Source organism: Accipiter gentilis, chromosome 24 (assembly GCF_929443795.1).
Source record: "Accipiter gentilis chromosome 24, bAccGen1.1, whole genome shotgun sequence".
Taxonomy (NCBI): domain Eukaryota; kingdom Metazoa; phylum Chordata; class Aves; order Accipitriformes; family Accipitridae; genus Astur; species Astur gentilis.
In genome coordinates, this window is record NC_064903.1 from 8749175 (window position 1) to 8767713 (window position 18539).

At 48.1% G+C, this 18539-nt stretch overlaps 1 protein-coding gene across 5 annotated transcripts in view; it reads left to right on the forward strand.

Moving 5' to 3' along the window:
- Window positions 1-16563: 16563 nt before the first annotated feature.
- NRK (Nik related kinase) overlaps window positions 16564-18539 on the forward strand; it is a 106730-nt gene continuing 104754 nt past the window's right edge. For 2 of the 5 annotated variants that reach the window (XM_049827567.1, XM_049827569.1), the window contains exon 1: window positions 16564-16887. In XM_049827567.1, coding sequence (XP_049683524.1) covers window positions 16831-16887 — 57 coding nt within the window. In that variant the 5' untranslated portion in view covers window positions 16564-16830. The remainder of the gene's footprint in view (window positions 16888-18539) is intronic. The other 3 variants (XM_049827564.1, XM_049827566.1, XM_049827565.1) reach the window with 2 other exon arrangements.

Sequence of the window (18539 nt, forward strand, 5' to 3'; positions counted from 1 at the left end):
GTACAGCTACAGACCAAGCAGTAAAGCAAATAAATAATAATAATAAAAATACAGTTTGTCAAGCTGAGCCAGATTCTCACGGTAGGTATTCTATAAACAACTCCTCTAATTCATTTTGATAGAGCGTAATTGGCTTTACAAGGTTTTAAGAGCTTTCTTCTCTTCAGGACAAACACAAAGACAAAACAATGTATTTTATACTAGATGAGTTTTGCAATTTCTTTTAAGACTGTAAAATAATTCCTTTGTGCACACCAGTGGGTGGTAAATGTTTTCCTGGCTGCAAGTTTCCACTATGGGCATGCAAAGAGGTTTGCTGGAGCGAGAGCACCAACAGCTACTGCTGAACCCATTGGAGCTAGTAGACAGACCAACAGGGTTAAATTTGAGTGCAGTGGGGCACCCACCATGGTCACGCATGGCAGGGTGGGCTCGAATATTTGGCGGGGCAATGCCTAGAGAATATAGCACCAGTTCAGATTGTGCCCATACCGTATAGAGGGATTTGCAAATTCTCCGGTGCCCTCTTTTAATGGAGAAATATAGGCAAGCCAAGGTGGAAATGAAAATTGTCAAAGGAAGAATTGTGCGCCTCATTTCTTTCGAAACCCAAATTATTTGGGATTCAGAGCATGCCCTGGGATTTATGATGTGGAGGACAGAATTAGTGATTCTCATGCAGAGAGCACAAGGGGCTTTGCTTTTACTACCAAGACATATTTTCATGATAAATCCAGACCCTGACATAGCCTAGACTTAATGTAAATTAGCCCCTTATGGGGTGACTCAAGAAGAGAAGGTCTAATGAGATGTGAAGAAGCTTTTAAAGTACAATATACTCTAATCAGTGTGTGTGTGTGGCTTAAAGGTAACTTCTGTCAGCACCTAAAAGGGAACGTTTAGTACTTAGTCCCCAGATAACATTAGAGACTCCATATTCTGTGTAGACTGCGCACAGAAAATTGACATCGATTCCACAAATTATAACAGCCTTTAAAACCCTTAACAGCTCTTTGATTAAAGGATATCAAAGGCTTTATGATCATGAAACAATTAATCTAACACCTAACTCCACTGGGGAAATGTTTTCATCCTCCCTTTAGCAAATGAAAAACAGGGTTAGGATCCATTTTGCCCAAGATCCTACCGAAAACCAAAGGCAGAGCTGGGGCCATGCCCACAGTCTCCCAGTCCAGAGTGCTGACCAGTAGATAATATTCCCTGAACCAGACTGGGAACTTCACAGCAGATTGCCTTAGCCTAGCTCTGCGGCCGCATCATCTCAACCGACAGAAAAAGATTGCTCCAGTCTGCGTGAACAACCTCTGAATGTTCCCTAAGTGGGTTGCACCGCGGCTGTTCTGGGGGGCACAGGAGAGCTCTCCCGGAGCAAATTATGACACTTCCCTGTGGGATCAGCAGCTCGCTGCAGGGAGGTGAAAAGACAGAAGCTAATCATCGGCAGTGAAGTGCCTTTGGAAGGATGCAAACTGACAAGATGAGATGACAGGAAATCTCTGCGCTGTAGCAAATTATTGGCAAAAGGAGGCAGCGGGGGAAAAAATTGGACTGACAGATAATTTGTACCTAACAACCAGCCTGAACCCATGTCAGAGCTCTGGCTTTTACACTGCCAAACTCAGGGAAAACCTGAACAAAGTTCAAACTTCATTGCTAACACCCATCAGAGTAAGCATCTGTGATATGACAGTGCCAGTCTGCGGGGAAGGCTTCAATCCAGGGCCAGAAGGTTTCGGTTACGCTCCTGAACAACTTCTCCTTGCAAAACGCCTAGACCAATGCAGGTATAGGTATATCTTGGTGCACAGACAATTCAAAGCAGCCCCTTTATTGTGGAACAAAAAAGAGGAGCCCGAGACAGCAAAATAAAGGAGGACGTTCGTGAACTTGATAGAACCTGGCTTGTCCTTGGCAGACTCCCCGGGCTGTGAAATACAGGCATGAGTGCCCTGTAAGAAGAGTGACGCGGCAGAGGCAGTCGGGCTGGGTGAGTGTATCCAAGAGGTGCTACGGAGTGGCAATTTGGGGTAAAGAGGGGCAGGAGCCGCGTGTGTAAGGGGCTGGAGCCCACCACTACCTGCCTAGAAGTCGTGGCCGTGCCGGCAGCTGGTGGGGATGTGTAGGGCATGGGCACTGCTTGGACACAATGGCATCAGCATCTTGTGGTCACTGCAGCCTGCTCCGAGACCCACGAGAGGCCTTCCAAAATTAGTTATAGTACCCAATCCTGAACTCCCCAGGGTCCAAAGAGAGGTAAATCCTATCCAAACAGCTCTGCCCCCAGGAAACAGGCTAATAAGGAGCTAATAAAGGAAACAATAACAGTAGTCATTAATTCAGCAATCTGTTTTAAATCCTTTCTTAAACCATTAACTATATCATAGAAACTTATCATTTTGCTTCTCTTTAAGATACTGAAGTCCCTGGAGAGGGTATAGAAATAGCACTGCCTGTAGCAGGGAGTGTTTTATGTGCAGTATAAAGCCGGTCACAGTCATACAGATTAAGTGGGAGATAAGGCCTTTGGTGGCCGCTTGCAAGGTCTGGGCACCACTTGCGAGGTCTGGGTGCTGCCGTCCATGGGAGGAGGAGAGGACGTGCGTCTGCAGGGCAGCGGTGGGAATCTCCAACACCGCACCACGAGCACCAGGACCGAGAGCTGGAGCAGCACAGCCCAATGGGCAGAGCACCCCGGTGCCCCGCGGGCAGCCGAGCATCGTGGCGTCGCATCCGCAGTCAGCAAAACGGAGGCAGCCCACGACAAGGGCTTCTCTTGCAAAATACAGCAATGTAACCTTTGAGCTGCTAATCATTTTTCCTTTTTGGCAGCCAAACAAATGTTACGAAAGAGTAATTCTCAGCATCCATTGTACCCTGAGGGTTAACAAACATGTGTAAGAAGAGCTCCAGTTAGAGAGCTGGCAGCCTCTGCCTCTCCTGTAGTGTGTGGAGAGCTCTACTGAGACTTGAGGGATGATGGGAGTTGTCTTTTCTTCTTTTTTTTTTTTTTTTTTTTTTTTTTGAGAAATAAGGTCACGGAAATTGTCAGAGGAGCATATGGAGCGATTGTAGCAAAAGCACAGAATCCTGTTAGAGAAACTTCCTGATTTTAGAAGCCTGATTCTTGTTATTTTACAGTAAGACTGTAAAGCACAAACTGTCCCCAAGAGAGCTGGGGGTGGGGGGAAGTGCAGTGGTTTGTGCAGGGGCGGTGGCAGAAGTTGAGGCAGGAGTGGGCAGAGGGGCAGAAACCAGGGTGTCCATGTGAGATGGCTGACACTAATCTCACATGGTGCCCTGCAGGGACGGAGCCGGCAGCCTCCTTACAACGGGGAAATGCGGCACCCATCGCCCTGTCACGAGCTGACTGCCCAAAACTGCTGCCATCCCACGGTCACTTCTCTGTGACGCTAGTTGCTCATCTTGGGGCGGTTTCTAGTGGGCAGCCTGGACCTCTCCTTCGGCAGCCTTTTCCCTTCACTTGGCAAAAAGGCTGAGGCTAGAGCGAGCCCAAAGAACAAATTATTGTCCGGTGTTGGCAGGGCAGGGGTATGGTGTGCAAGGGGTGGCATGGGGATGCCCGTCTGGGGCTGGCACCCAGGGCGTAGGGCTTCAAGTGCTGTCACTTCTGCAGCAGAAGATGCAACAGCATTTCAATACACATACCCACCAGGCGTCACTGGCCCCAAAACCTCACCAAAGTGTCTGATTTCTAATACTTGCTCCCCCTGAGCTAGTAAAAACTGCAGGAATAGCACTGGTGGCAAAGCTACAGTGTCAGAGTGAGACTCAAGTATCACCAGGTAACTTAGGACCAGTTTAACTCGTAGCAAGTTACTAGCTTCTTAAATGGGACTTAAAAATTGTGATGTGGAAGCTGCGTTTTCGCAAAGTAGCTGAAGCAGAACAAGCTCAGATAATCATCAGCCTCATCGTGTCCGTACGGCTTTGCCTGGCACCACTGGGAATGAAACCTCCCCCTGGGCTGACCTCCCTGGCCCCAGCCCACTCTGCTTTTCTCCAGGTTTACCGTGCGCTGGGGATATCACTGCTGACCCGTCAGCCACCCCGCACGGTCACTACACCATTTTCCTGATGATTTCATGTTTAACTCGTACTTTGCACTGAGCCACCCGAGACGATTCCCTAGCTGTGGGAAGGGAAAAGCTCCTTACAGGCAGCTTGAAATGCAGCACTGGGGCAGTGAGGCTCACGTAACATTTAGAAATTACATTTTAGGGTACTTGGTTAGTTCAGGAGCTTACCAGGTAACACCAAGAAACCATGAGAAGGCTTTAATGACACCACAATGAGCCCCTAGCCTGCAGCCTGGGCAGTTTTCATACAGAGTAAGATGAATTCAGCATACGTGTGAGTGGTGAGCCACTGACGACCAGCTTCGTTAGAATAGAGCAACGTTCCTTTAACTTTGCTGTCTTCCCTACAGGCTGTGGAGGAAGTGACTAACTCCTGAGCAGGCAGTCATGGACCTGGTGAGAGATTTCAGGTATGTGTTGGATGGTAAAAATGTGCTGGTGCCCTGTCTAGTCTTGGTGATATTAGTCAGCCCTAAGTCATAGCACTACACCTAAGACAGACTTCCTCAGGGAAATCACAGACTGCTAATTTGGAGGGAGGAACAAGTGGGGATTTTTTACGCTGAGATGATAAAACAAAGGTCTCCAGCTGAGATACCCATTTGGGGAGATGAATGATAATTTGCCAGAACAGCAGACAGCTGAAATTAATAATGATATTCTGCTGTAATTTGTACTACTCAAAAGCCAGAGTCAAATCATTGTAGTTGTTAGGGATCTGTACCTGATTTCTCTGAATGAGAATTTACTCCATTAATCTGAGCAGCTTAAAAGGAAGATTGTAGTAATGCTGAGCATTTGGCTTCAGTTGATCCAACAGCCTCTGCCGAGGATAAAAAAAAGACCTGTGAGTTACAGGGTCTGTGATTTTGTAACTAGTTAATGTGATGTGCCTTGGCAGAACTTGTGATTCTTTCTAACGTGAAGGGGAGTTACCAGATGTATTTTTCAGTTTGCCACCTGAAGCACAAAACTACCCTCCCTCTGTCCCAGTTTTACATGGGTAAGACATCAAGTACTGCGCCAAATTTTAAGAAGTGAGCTGAAACCACGCTCCCCACTCAAACCAACCAAACCTTCCCAGAGTCAGCTGTACTGTAAAAGACCAAAAAAAGTTGCGGCATAAAGTTAGTGTTGCCCAGAGGCCAAAATTGTCCCTCCTGACCCCAACAGCAATCAGGTTTCAGCTCGACTAAAATTCAGTTACCTTTCTGCTAGCCTGCTCCTCTGCCAAGGGCCTCAGCACATCTCCAGTGCAGAGTCACCCTGGGGGCTGCCCCCCGGTGAGCCCTCCCTGCCACCTCTGGCGTCCTATCTGATCAGTGGGAAGGCAAAACTGCAGAAAATGTTCTCAAAAGGTTAAAAAGAAAAATGCGATAGAAATGCTGGCCAAGTAAGGATCAGCCCTGGAAGCTTTCTAATTCTCAGTTTGAGCTTGGACATGTGGAAAAAATAATAGTCGTGAAAGGACTTGCAGGCTCTCTCAATCTAGATGAAAAATAAACAATACAAAGGGACACAGCAAAGAGGGGAAAAAAAAAAAGATAAATTATGATTATCCTCCCAGCAGTTGTAATGTGGAAATTGGGACAGGATAACAGGCAATTTAATGCCAGCATATGCATTGGAAAAGTGGAGGTGGCCATAAAGGGGATTAAATATGACTGGGAAAACAGCTAGCATCAGTATGGGAGAATCATCAAGATAAGCCAAAAAGAGAAAGGGAATGGGGATACACAACACCGACCTTTGCTACATTGTTCATAGAAATGTCAAGGGAAAACACAAACCCATACAGCCACACAAAAGCAAAGCAAATTGTTATCTGGCTGAGCAGGAAGACGCGTCTGGACAAGAAAGAAAACAATCAATCTCTGTGGGGTAACCTAAGTCCAGCAAAAAGAGCAAAAGGGTTCAAGTATTCCAGATTAAACTGAAAGATTTTCTGTTTTGTTGTTTTGTGGTGTTTTTTTTTTTTTTTCTAATTAAAGAAAAAAAACCACAGGAAAAAAGTGGAAGCGCTATTCCTGCTTCAAAGCAAGAGGTGGTATAAAGCATGCAGCTCAGAAGAGGTGTGCGAGTACCCACAGCACCTGCATGCGTATTCACAGTCACCACAAGGAACATCTCTGGGTTTAGAGATTAAAGAAGAGAAAGTGCACGGTGCACGGGTGTTCTTCTGTGCCAGGGGAAGTCTACAGCCCAGCCAGGCCGGTGAGCCAGCCTGCGCTGCGTCCCAGACGGCTCAGCACAGCGAGGGTCAGGGCCAAAGGGGAACAGTGCTGGGCTGTAAAGGTTTTATCAAAGAGGCGGAATGGAAAATCAGTGCAAACCAGGCCACACCTGTGTTCACCTTCTCTACCAGCCATGATTGCTGGGAGCTGGGGCCCTGCCCGGTGAGGGAGCTCAGCTTTGGGTAGGTGGTCGTACGGTCCCATCCCTGGAGCTCGAGGCACTGGGAGAGTGCTGCCGGCTACGTGATAAGGGGCGCACAGCCTGAGCTGGTAGGTACAGTTATGCTAGAAATGCTTTAGTAGGAGCTGTGTGGCCTTGGGGAATTTTGAATCGAGGCTGAGACAAGTGTTTGAAACACCATCTGTGTTTGCAGGGAGGGAGGAACTGCTGAGATGCCTCCTGTTTGGGGGGGGTAGGCTGGGAAGTTTCATGGTTAGAGCTATATAGTTGGACCTGTTGATGAGTTGGGGTCAGGTAAGGAATTGCCCAAAGTGCTTTACTGGGACAGCGCTCATCTTGGAAAGCCCTTGCAAAGATCCAGCACCCCCAGATCTGCTTCGGGGTCTGGGGACTGTGCCTCAGTGCCACGTCCTTCTCGGGTGAACCTAATGCAGAGGGCACTACCCTGGGATGATTTGTCACCGGCTTAGAAGAAACGGAGACGGTGACCTTGTAAGCAAACAGCAGCAGTAGCAGCTCCAGAGCAATGGAGCAGGTCTGCCCTTCACGTAACGCTCGCCCAAATGCTCCTTTTCAGGCATAAGCACGCGACTGACCTCAAGTGAGTGGGCGAACTGTATTTTTATTGCTATAAAATGATGCAGAGTTTACTGACAAAAGCAGATTGGGCAGCTGGTGGAGATTTTTAATCACAGAGAAGATTCAGTGGTCACTGAATGTTAATCCACAACTGTTTACCTAATCACATTGTTACCGCAGCATGATGTTTTTCCTGTGCAGGAGTTAAAAAACTGTATTTTAACACAGCATAATGGTGTATGGTTATTAACTGACTTAAAAAGAGCGTCTATGAAAATTACAGTGATTAGGACATAGCCAGTAATTTGATTTATGTATATATACGATACAAATCTATATATGTTATATATAAATTCATCTAGCTACGTGGGGTATGTCCTACAGGAAACAAAAGGGCCTGGTGATAGACTCACATAAAATTTTATGATGTGGTTTTCTGGCTCTCAAGATATTGCTGATTTGCTGTTTAAAAAAAAAAAAAAAAAAAAGCCCAGAACAGTACTTCAGAGACTTAGTTGTAAGCTTTCATATTCAAATATCAAATGACTGTATTAGCATTCTCCTTTTAGTGTTAACTAATCCAAAGGAAAAAGACAGGAAGGGCAGATAAGGCGTCGGGATGGGACTCAAGGGGGTGACACGCCAGTTATATCTGCTTGCACTACCACAGTGGATGTGTAAATGCAGATAATAGCTGCTTTACTCCCACTCTTAGCGTGTAAAGTTTATGAGCTCACGAGCCATCTATTACTTTATAACCCAGAACTAGGGCTTCTGGAAAGCAAAGAATTAAAGGTGACGTTGGCCTTTTCCAAACCTGTAAGAATTTGCTTGCAGAAATGAGGCCACGGGAGTACAGCACCCCAGATTTGGTCTGCAGAGGATTCCAGACTCGCCGACTCTGCTTGGGATTGCTTGCCCCGTGACCTTGTAAGATGCTCAGGTCTCAGCTAGATGAAATCAGCTTTCGCCCTTTAAAGCCATGTAAGCATGCAAACTGCTCAGAGAAGGTATGAGAGCTCAAGGACTTAAAGATGCTTAATTGGTTTATGGAGCTAAACTCCTTAAAGAACTTAAGCTGCTGTGAAAAGGGAAGCTGGTTTAAATCCCCAGTTCTCCCTGCTGGAAAGCTAAGCCCAAGCGTGCTGTGGGGTGCCAGTTCTGGGCTTGGCTGAGACTCGGCTACTGTAATGCAGCCCGGCAGCCCTCCGGAGGGGTGGGATTCCCTGGGTGGCACAGAAGCTGCTATGGTCAGAACATCTTGTTCACCGGTTACTTTGGACTAGCGAAACAGCCTGAGAGACTGCGGAAAGCAGCTGTAATTTGGGGAGGTCTGAGCACTCCTTCACTTACCCTAGGAACCAGAAAGTGAGAGACCCATGAGCAATGGAAACCAATAGGTCTGTTAACATGTGGTGCCTTTGTTTCTACTTTGTTGGGTCTGGGGTTGGGGTTTTTTTTTTTTACTGTCTGGTTTCTGCTTCACCTACTGCCTCTCATTATGTCTTTTGTGTTTAAAACGCCCACTGTTTTCTCCTCTGCAGAAAATATAAAGTCGCTTCCCTTTTTCCTGAGGTAAGAGCTTTAGCTGTTCAAGGTGGGCACAGTAAGCCATTTTGTCCTCGGTCATTAATTTTTGTGCTGCTTCCTTGCACTGAATCCAAGTCTTAGTTTCTGCTCTTTGCTTTATCAGAAAGATGCTGGAGCTGCTGTTCCAGCATCCATCTCGGCAAAGCCATATGGGAGGTGAAGTCCCTTCCCTAGTCCTCCTTCTCTGCTTATGCAGCCATGACCCCATCAGCCCTTTTGCCGCAGTATTGCACCAAGCTGTTCCCACAGATCCGCTCTGTTTGCTACAGTTTGTAAGTGCCTCTGGGATTCGGTGCCCTGGGCGATGCCGAGGCTGTGCTGGGTGCAGCCAGCCCGGCGTGGGAAGGAGGGTCTGCGCCGCAGCCCTTCCACCCCACCGCGTGCAAACTGGGCTTGCGCATAACCTGCCACGAGCTGCTGGTATTAAGATGCTATTACATATTGTTTAAATGGGTTTAGGTTACTGAGCCACGTATGCGCTCTGGTGCAGCCCTGTGCCACTTGCCACGCTGCCTCTTTGTGTCCTCTGTAGACGAAGCAGCGATTATTTGGTATTTGTTTCCAGGTTGTCAATAAAAGCAGTGAATACACCCAGTCTCGGACCTGTGCAAACATATTCCTTGGCCACAAAACTTCCATGACTAAATATTGGTGAATGACTGGCAGATGTACAGAGGCTTCCCATTCTTCCCAAGCCACTAAACAACTTGTCAAATTTAATTTTTAAAATGTTTACAGTCTCAGCTGACAGCTGCACTGTGCAGGAGCAACATCAAGGCGAGTGCACCTACCCACTGCTTTCCCAGATACTCTGTAAAGTGCAGTGAGAACACTGAGAGACCCTCATGAGAGCCGTGTTGCCTGTTACCAGACTGAGCATGGTGTTACAGACATAATTGAAACTTGGCTGGAAGTTCTATGCTGGTTATTAACATACAAAGATAGACAATGTTTAGATATGACTGGCAAGGATCTACAGGAAAAGGCATAGACTTATTCATGAGTTAGTGTTGGAAGAGGACTCTGTTGCTCAGGGCTCAAATGAGCTTCCCCTTGCCTTTCCCATCCAGCAGTCACACACACATACACACAAAAAAAAAAAAAAAAAAAAAAATTAGGCAACATCCCAAAGACAGGATACATTTCCCTTGAGGAAAAGAGGAGGATTTAAAAGGCTCAGGCATGCACTGGGGCACCCAAGTGCGTTTGAAATGGTCAAAGTTGACAAACTACCGAGATGAAAAACAACTTGGAACTAAATAGAAATTGGAGTCAGAATAGAGGAGGCTTCCCTGAAGATGTTTAATAGGTCACAGAGGGCAGGTTTTGTTCCATAGGGCTGGTTGGGGGATCATAAATTACAGTTCCTCTTTTGCCTCTTTTTTTCCTCCGCTAAGAAAAGGAGAAGCAGGGGGCTTGGGAACTGCAGATACGTAACTGGGACTTGAGCAACGATGTAGGCTTTTTTTGTAGCTAAAGATGAGCTCAAAATTGTGTAATTTTGTGAGGCACAGGTTAGGTTTGCAACATGACTGAAAAAATCTGTTTCATTTACTGCAAATGTACCGAGACTGGCATGTGACATTGAAAAGGTTAAAAAGATAGGATAAGGTTAATTTTTAAAATTTTTTTTAAGTACGTTGAAAGGCGTCCCCGCTTTTAAAGTTGTTGATTTTTTTTTTTTTCTTTCCTTTGGGGAAGAAGGGGACAAAAAACCCCAACCAACACCCTGCCCCCAAGACTTTTATCTGGCAATTCCTCCAAACCAAGGGTGATTCAGATACCAGTTCCTTCTTAGCTAATCACCGAACTTCAGTGGTTTGGATAAAAGGGAACTGTGGTCTGAGTCATCCAAGGCTAGCATTTGGTTGGCAAAACCAAAACCATGCCTGCAAGATTTTCTAAAAGTCAAAAAAGCTCTGCCTGTCTGCCAGAAAAGTTACCACAACTTCTCTTGCTTTCACAAAAAATGCATGTGCCACATGATATTTTGACTGATAAACTTAATGTGGTAGCGATTAAACTATGCTACGTCAGTTTTCTTTGTATTTGGGTTTTTTTTACTGAGAAATCTGCCTGTGAAGAGGCAGCAGCTATTTTTTCCCATGATTGCGTCTGTTTCAGAGAGCAGACAGATGTTGGGCTGAAATTCATTATGGTATTCATAAACCCCATTGGGATCTGATGACCCAGTAACATATAGCTACTGTTCCTTGCAAAGCATTTAAAATGGTTGCCACTTTGAATGAAGAAATAACTTTGCAGAAGATGGGAGGGAAGGGAGAAGCTTAGAGCTAGGCAGATGGCTGCACAACAGTAGTATACAATAGTAATATAAAATGTATGAGTTCAATTTATTTCAATAAATCATCTTGCTCTTAATTTTGCAAAATTGCCAGCCAGTCTTCGTGCGCCGGTGTTACCGTAGCGTGCAAATACTGTGTTGGTATTCAGATACTAGGCATACAGTCAAAGTGAAATACCTGGTGACGTAGGAAAGGAAAGAAAATGAGAGCAGGAAAAACTCTCATGGGGAGGCAGTGTAATACAAATAGCTTTCGTGCAGGGAAACGCTTATCTGTATGATTCGTGTATTACTGCACAGACTCACGATTGTTCAACCAGCGCTGGAACTGAGAGCCCAAAAGCCAGAAGTGCAAAATAGCATCATTCCAGAAAATACAACTCTTCTCCCTGAAAGTGTTTGTGTGGCTGTTGTCAGGGATAGCAGGGACGTGTGCTGGGCTGACGGGAAATGGGAAACTTCCAGCAGCAGCATTCTGGCTTGAGAAACTCCAAAGCGCTGTGCTGAAACAATGCTGTGAAGTCATGGGTCACGCAGTGAAAGAGGGTTATCAGTCCTGCAAGGAGAGGGTTCCTCGTGCTCTCTGTGTGCAACGTATTGGCACGCGCTTTGCTCAGGCGGGCTCGTTTGTGTGCAATTGAAAAGAAAGTAAATCTCTGCAAGAGTCCCAGTGAGCGGCATTCGGACTAATGCAGGTTTTGTGGGAGACCTGTATCTTAAGTTTTACCCTGGGAAATGAGGTGGACATCCTGGCTGTGACTACAGTGGTGAGAGGTACTTTTTCCAGCTTGCCTGTCCGCTCGGGAATCCCTTGGGAAGGAAGCTGTTTGGTCTCATTTTGGATATCCTGTGAAACTAACTAGCACGGCTGCCAGGAACTGAAAAGAGTTATTTAATTTTTAAAGAGCTGAAAACTACTGTATGTGCTACTGAGTATTGTACGGGAAATGACTGCTTCGGTTGGTTTGTCTGGATTTCTGGTATTCCTAGTTTACTCAAGGTAGTAACCCTATCTCTCAATCCTAATGCAGCAGCCTCGGCAGAGTGCAAATCTGAAGACAGATTCAGGTTTAAATATGATTTTTCTGGCCCAGCCTTAGTGTGTTTGGAATGAAGTGGAATTTTCTTTAGTTCAAATAGGAGAAAGCATGAGAAATATTCAGAGCCTGATCCAACACTCCATTGAAAACAAAGACATCTTACTGTGATTTCCAAGCACTGCAGGGATGGGTCACAGAAATACTGGAGTTATGAAGCAGATTGGGTTGGGGGAAGGGTTGGTGGTTCATCTCTTTTAGCATCTTTTAACTAAATTGGAATGTAAGTAGCTGGGTGTCCCCAGCCTGAAACTTAAATCTTTCCCTTGCAATCCAAAGAATTTTTGCAGCTGCTGTGCTAAGTTGTACTGGTATTTTCCAAGGTGCGAACTCATGAAAGTATTCTCTACTTTTCTGTGTTCCTCACTCACATAGTACTCATGGCATTGCGTGACTGCCACCAAGCTAGCATGAAGACATACTCGGGCTGTATACAATCCTAGACAGTTTTTTTAATGTGTAATCTTGTTCCTGACAGTCTAGCAAAGCCACCCACTATACTAAACCATGCTATAATTGGAAACGGAAGGGAACGACTTTAAAGTTAGTGGCTGGCCTAATAAATCAAGATTTTTTTTTGTGCTCCAGGACTTCATAAAAACCATTAGTAACAATAAATCACTGCCAGAATGACGCTGTAAATGGTAATGAATTCAAGCAGCAGCCGAGAGATGAATGCCAACTCATGGACAAATGTTGGGCTTAATACCATGCTGGCCCTTGCCACCCATTGACTCTCTTGTAATCAGCGTTTAACAGCTGGTAATCTTCTGGTTCTGGTGCAACCAAATGAGGACAAAATGTTTTCTGAAAGCATTAGGCAAAAAGATTGGCCTTCCTTTTCAAGCAATCCAGAGAGAGCTTCTGGAAGGGGAGGGTGAAGTCTGTAGTTACAAGCAGACTTCATGGGCTTCTGTGTCTCTTTGCTGCCTCTCAGCTAAGGGTTGTACTCTAAAGAAATGCTAAGAGATGTCTAAAATCCCTAGTTCGTGTAAAAAACAAAAGTCATGGGGAATTTTGTAAAGGATTCTTATTCTGGGAGAAAGGTGCCGATGTCTGAGCATGAGAGCCTGCATCATTCCGATCAGACACCTCTGGCACTGGCAGAGTGCAGTTTCCTTACAGAAGGTAAGAAAACTTCCAGCAAACTAAATCTCTCGGGGAATGTTTTTGGTGCCATGGAAAGCTGGTGTTTACAGGGATCCTATCTGACTCTGGAGCAAGTAAGTGCTGGGGAGCCGTTGCCGAGAGGAGTCCTGGGGAAGGCCGACACGCCGGGGTCGAACCTCGAAGGGGGATTTGCCTCCTACCTCTGGAGCAGAGAGCCTAATGTGAGCTTTGGGGTTTCTGAGAGCCCTGTTGTAGAGCTAGAATGCTAGGATTGGGATCCTGAAAATGCTGGGAAGTATATGCAAAGGGTCGGCTCTGGAGTCACAGACGTGGCATGATCTGCTGAGCCTGCCTGTTCCCGCAGCCGTGGAAGTGGCAGGGATGTCCATTCCCTGAGCAGCACCAGGGGGATTATTTCAAGAAGATCCTGGGTGCCCGAGTTTTTTTCTTAATGGTAATTCCTCTGAATTTACAGTTCAGAGGACTAAGAAATGCTGAAGAGAGTAATTTTTTCCAATTCAGACTGAAACCACGTTTTAAGAAGCTGTTTATTTCCTGCAGCCCGGAAATCCTGTTCTTTTATGAGTTATCTTCTTGTTTTTTCTCTGCCAACTTCACACCTGTAGCTGAGACCCCAGCATAGACAAAGCTAAAGGAAACAAGCCAGCATGTCAATTGGAGCCTCAACTTTAAACACTTTCTTCCTTTGCTCAGTGTCGTATCTGGCAGGGGCAATTACTATTAGTAATATTATTATGGACTTCCAAATCTGAGTTGGGGGGGCTGTGTGTGTGCAGACAGAAGAGCTCAGGATTAGCCCCGTACTTCTGGGGTACAACGGTATTTCCTTTGCTGAAACAAAGGAAGTTCTTCCCCCTTCGTGCTTACACTTCCCTTTTAACACAAAACATCCCTTGCATGCACGTAGGCATTTGAAAGGTTTTTATGTTCAGGTCTGTGGTTGCTGAGTTTGGCTGCAGGGGTTTGACTACAGCTGTTGGAGAGGAAAGCTGTACTGATTGCACTTAATTGTCTCTTGTGTTTGTTGTGTTTTGGTTGGGGTTTTCATTATTGTTTTTTTTTAAATTGAATTTATTCTTCAGGGATCCTATTTGCTTTTTATTATTGGTAAGATGAATGTGGGTTTCTAGTTTATTAACACTCAGGTTGCTCTATGGCACTGATTTTTCTGATTCCTGGGAGTTACTCTGCCGCGTGGCCTCACGCAGAAGAGCGAGGTGTGACAGCCTGCTTGCAAGTCAGCAATAGCACAGGCTGTGCAGCGCTTCGGGGAGGGCTGGAGCAGAAGCGGGGCACGAGGCCATGGGGGACACTTGGAGCACAGTGTCTGTTTTTTGCAGAACCCATCATCAGGCTAGTCGTGAAGAACTCGGGGCTTGTAAATCTGGTTCTAGTCTGAAAAGTAGCCTTGGCCCGGTGGCATTTTCACCCTCAGCAGATCTGCTGTGAATATCAGTGACAGAACCAGCTGTCGCTCCTGTTAGACGTGCAAGGCCTTTACGGGGAAAAGATGCGCTGCCTACTTCGGCAGCAAGGGAAGAATCGCTCATGAAGTTCCGCCCGCGGTGGCACGAGTGGGACTGGAGCGTCCACAGAAACTCTACCAGCAGCAGGGTTCGGTGGAGGGAAGGCAATGAAAGGCGGTGATAAAAGCACGTAGCAGAGAGATACTGAGACATGCCTGCAGAAAAACTACGAGTGAAATTATACTTCTAAAGCCAGACGTTCAGGTCATTTTTGGGTAGAGCTTTCTGTCAAGTGGAAATTAATCCTCAGGTTGGAGCACTCGCCAGAGGCGAGCGAGGCAGGTAGCATTAATTTTGGCAAGGAATCTAAGAGATGGAGGAAGAGAGAGGGCGTCTGGTAAACAACGGCCGGGAGTTTCGCACCAGTTCTCACCAGGGAAGCAGGAAGGAAGTGGAAAGTGGCAGGAGACAAAGGACAGCCCGAAGGTTAGAGAAGAGATAAAGAGGGATTGTGAGGAATAACACAAGCAAAAAGGCTGATGATGGATTTATGGAAGGCAGGAAGGCTATAACGGGGAGCAAAACTGGCTTAACTTTGTCGAAGGTGACGTGAGGGCCAGAATTTTCCAAACGCTGCCCAGGGGAGAGTGGAGGGGCTGGGCCCGGCACGGAGAGGGGCTTGGGCTGGGCTGTCACTGCGTGTGGATTTCGGACCCTGTTGTGCAGAGCTGCATTATGCACCTTTAGTTCTCTGACAAACTTACGCTTTAATGCCGCAATCGGCCTCAAATCGGTTAGCGGTGAGGCAGTGTGCTGGCCTACGGACAGTCGGAAAGCAAAAAGCCAGGGTCACTTCGGCAGATAACGTAGCCAGCGTGGGCTGTTTTAAAAGAATACTTTGAAGCTGAATGATGCATCAGCGTTTCTTTAAAGGAAATTGCCAAATGCTTTTATTGCAACACTGCCGCTGGCATTGCGTCCGCCATCAAAGATGCTCTGACCACTTTGTCTTGATTTCAGGTCTACGATTGTGAAAATACTGACTGGGAGTTCGGGCCCCTTTGCTCGCTGTCTGTGAGGGGACGATGTCCCTGAGCATCGTTCAGGAAAGCTTAAGGCCTTTATCTCAGAAATGTGCATTTATTTTTTTTTTGGTCTGTAAACACGCTTCCCCAAAATATCCTCAAGTCGTTCCTCTCTCCACTACAATACAGTTGTACACTATGTTCTTTCTGCGGTCATAATTACAGGGTGAAAGAGACTGTAACGAGCAGCAGAGTTTATAGTAACGTGCCCGAAGCTCGCTGCAGCGCTGTGGGACGGGAGGAGGAGGAGGAGGAGGAGGAGGAGGAGGAGGAGGAGGGGGGGGGGGGGTGTTTGCAGGCACCGGCGGCCGGGGCCGCGCTTTTTGCCCCCCCCGGTGCCTGAGGCAGCCCTGCCCGCCGCGATGGGTGCGGGCTCGGTGGTGCGGTGCTGGTCCCCTCCGTGGGCTCAGGTTTGCAGCGCTCGTCACCTCAGGGAAGGGCTCTAGAATTTGTGTGTGTTTCAGCGGTTTGGGTTGTTTTTTTGCCTTTTTTTTTTATTATTATTATTTTTAACGTAGGTTGTTGGGGGTTTGTTCTTAACGCCTGGTGGCATTTCCTCCAGCCCCGTAGCACGGACGGCGCTCGGCGAGGCCGGGGGCGGGGGGTGGTGGTGGTGGTGGTGGGTCCGTCCTCCGTGTCCGTGCCCGTGTCCGTGTCCCCCCCTCCCCGCCCCGCCGGCGGCAGGTGGCCCCGACCCCCGCCGGCACGTCACGTCACTTCCTCGCAAACTTTTTCCCGAGGAACCGTCTCGGTGAAAGTTGCCGCCACCCCCGCCCTGAGGTGGGCTTTGCCTCCGCGCCCGCGGAACGGAGGAGGGTTGGTTTTTTGGGTGGTGGTTTTTTTTTTTGGTTTTTTTTTGTTTTTTTTTTTTTTTTCCCGCCCGGCCGGCCGGGCATGCCCGCCCGCCTTCCTGCGTTCGCCGGGACACGGCCGGGCCGCCGTGGGCCGCCCGCGGGACCGTTAACTGGGGGGACACACACACACACACGGCGGGGGCGCGGCTGAGGGCACGGCGCCCTCCCGCCCGCTCCTCGGCGGAGCGCCATGGCCCGGGACTGCGCCGCCCGCAGCCTGGACGGCATCGACCTGGCGGCACTGCGGGTAAGGAGGGACCCGGGGGGACGGGGGGGGAACGGGCTGAGGCGGGACCCCCGCGGCCCCGCCGTCGCGGGTGGCCTCAGGGCGGGGAGACGCCCCCCCCCCCCACACACACACACACCCACGCGTGGGTGAGGGGCTGCCCGAGCTCGCCGCAGGGCCCCGGTTTTGTTTGGTTTTGGTGTGGTGTTTTTTTTTTTTTTTTTTTTTTTTTTTTCCCCTTCGCGGAGGGGATTTCGCTGCGGCGTGGGTGCGGGTGGGCGAGCTGCGGGGCGGGGGCTCGGCCGAACGGACGGACAGACGGACGGACGGAATGCCCCCCGCCGGGTCGGGGCCGGCCCTGCCCTGTTGCACGCAGGGCTCGAGGGGTCGCGGTCCCTTCGCTGGCGAGACCGGCCCACGGGAGTGCGCGGCACTCGGGGGAGAGGTTTGTTCCCCTCCCGAGACAAGAAAGAATTCCTCCTGGCGTTCCGAAGGGCGGCGGGAACGCTGGGAGGCTGTGGAGAGAAAAGAACTGAGAGACGAGGGTTTGCTGGGGAAGAAAATACGTGCGTGGGGTTTGGGCTTTTGTGGGGTTTTTTTTTGGTTTAGGCCCCCCCCCCCCCCCCCCCCCAAAGCTAAGAAAAGGCAGCGTTCGCCTAGTTTGCTATGAATTTTTATCATTACGCTCTTGTGTTTTTAGGTTGTTCTAAAACATAGTCCAAACTTTGGCCACATCAAAAGGCACGCTGTTAAGACTTTCACATCCACAGCTAACAGGGTTGTGCGTGATGCCCCTTAGCTCCGCTTTGCTTTTCTTACACAGAAGCTGACCACCTATCAGCCCAGTCCAACCAAGGCAGTCCTTTTCTGGAGCACTCTCCGCAGAAGAAGAGGGAAGAGTTCAGTTGTGGTAAAAAGCAGTCAGCCCCAGACAGCGAAACCAAAGCAAGCTACTTTCTAAAAATACCAGGGGGAAAAAAAAAAAAAAGGGGGCTGGGAGAAGCCTTTGCAATAATTGCGTGGCGAGGAGGGTGTTCCGGACCAGAGGCAGAAAGAAGAAAGGCAGCAGAGACAGTAAAGTTTGTGAAGGTGGCACAAGGCTCCTGGCTAGGGAAGCAGAAGTTTAACCTGGCTTTGCTCAGGGGAGTAAGACAAAATAATGGAAGTTCTTTAGAGCTTCGGCAGATAAATCTTCTCTCCTTAAATAGATGGTAAGGAACCAGTGTAAGTTTGAAAAAGGGTAGTGCTGCAAACCAGACGGCAGGCTTTGCGTCAAGAAAACCTGCCCAATGCAGAAACCTCCCAGGGGCTGTAAGCACTGCAAGTTTCAGCCTTGATGGGGGAGAGGACAAACGTGTCCTTTCAGAAGAAACCTTTTCAGCACGTCAGCAGCCTTAGTTTGGGGTCTGTGCTTAGCGGGAAATGGGAGGCGGGTGAGGGCTGGGCTGTAGAAATTGCGTTGACAGGAGCTTTACCTTTGCCTGGTGTTGGGTGTTCCCAGCGCCAGCGGGAGCTGCCTGGTGCTGTGCTCCCGCCAGCCTCGCTGCGGTTGGGAAGTCCAGCTTTCCCCTTTTCCTGGAAAAAGGTGGTTTGGGCTGTAGTTTCCAAGCGTTGCCGGAGCATCTTCTTGGGGTGCTTCTGCCCTGGGTTCGTCGGGGGGGTCAGATGGTTGA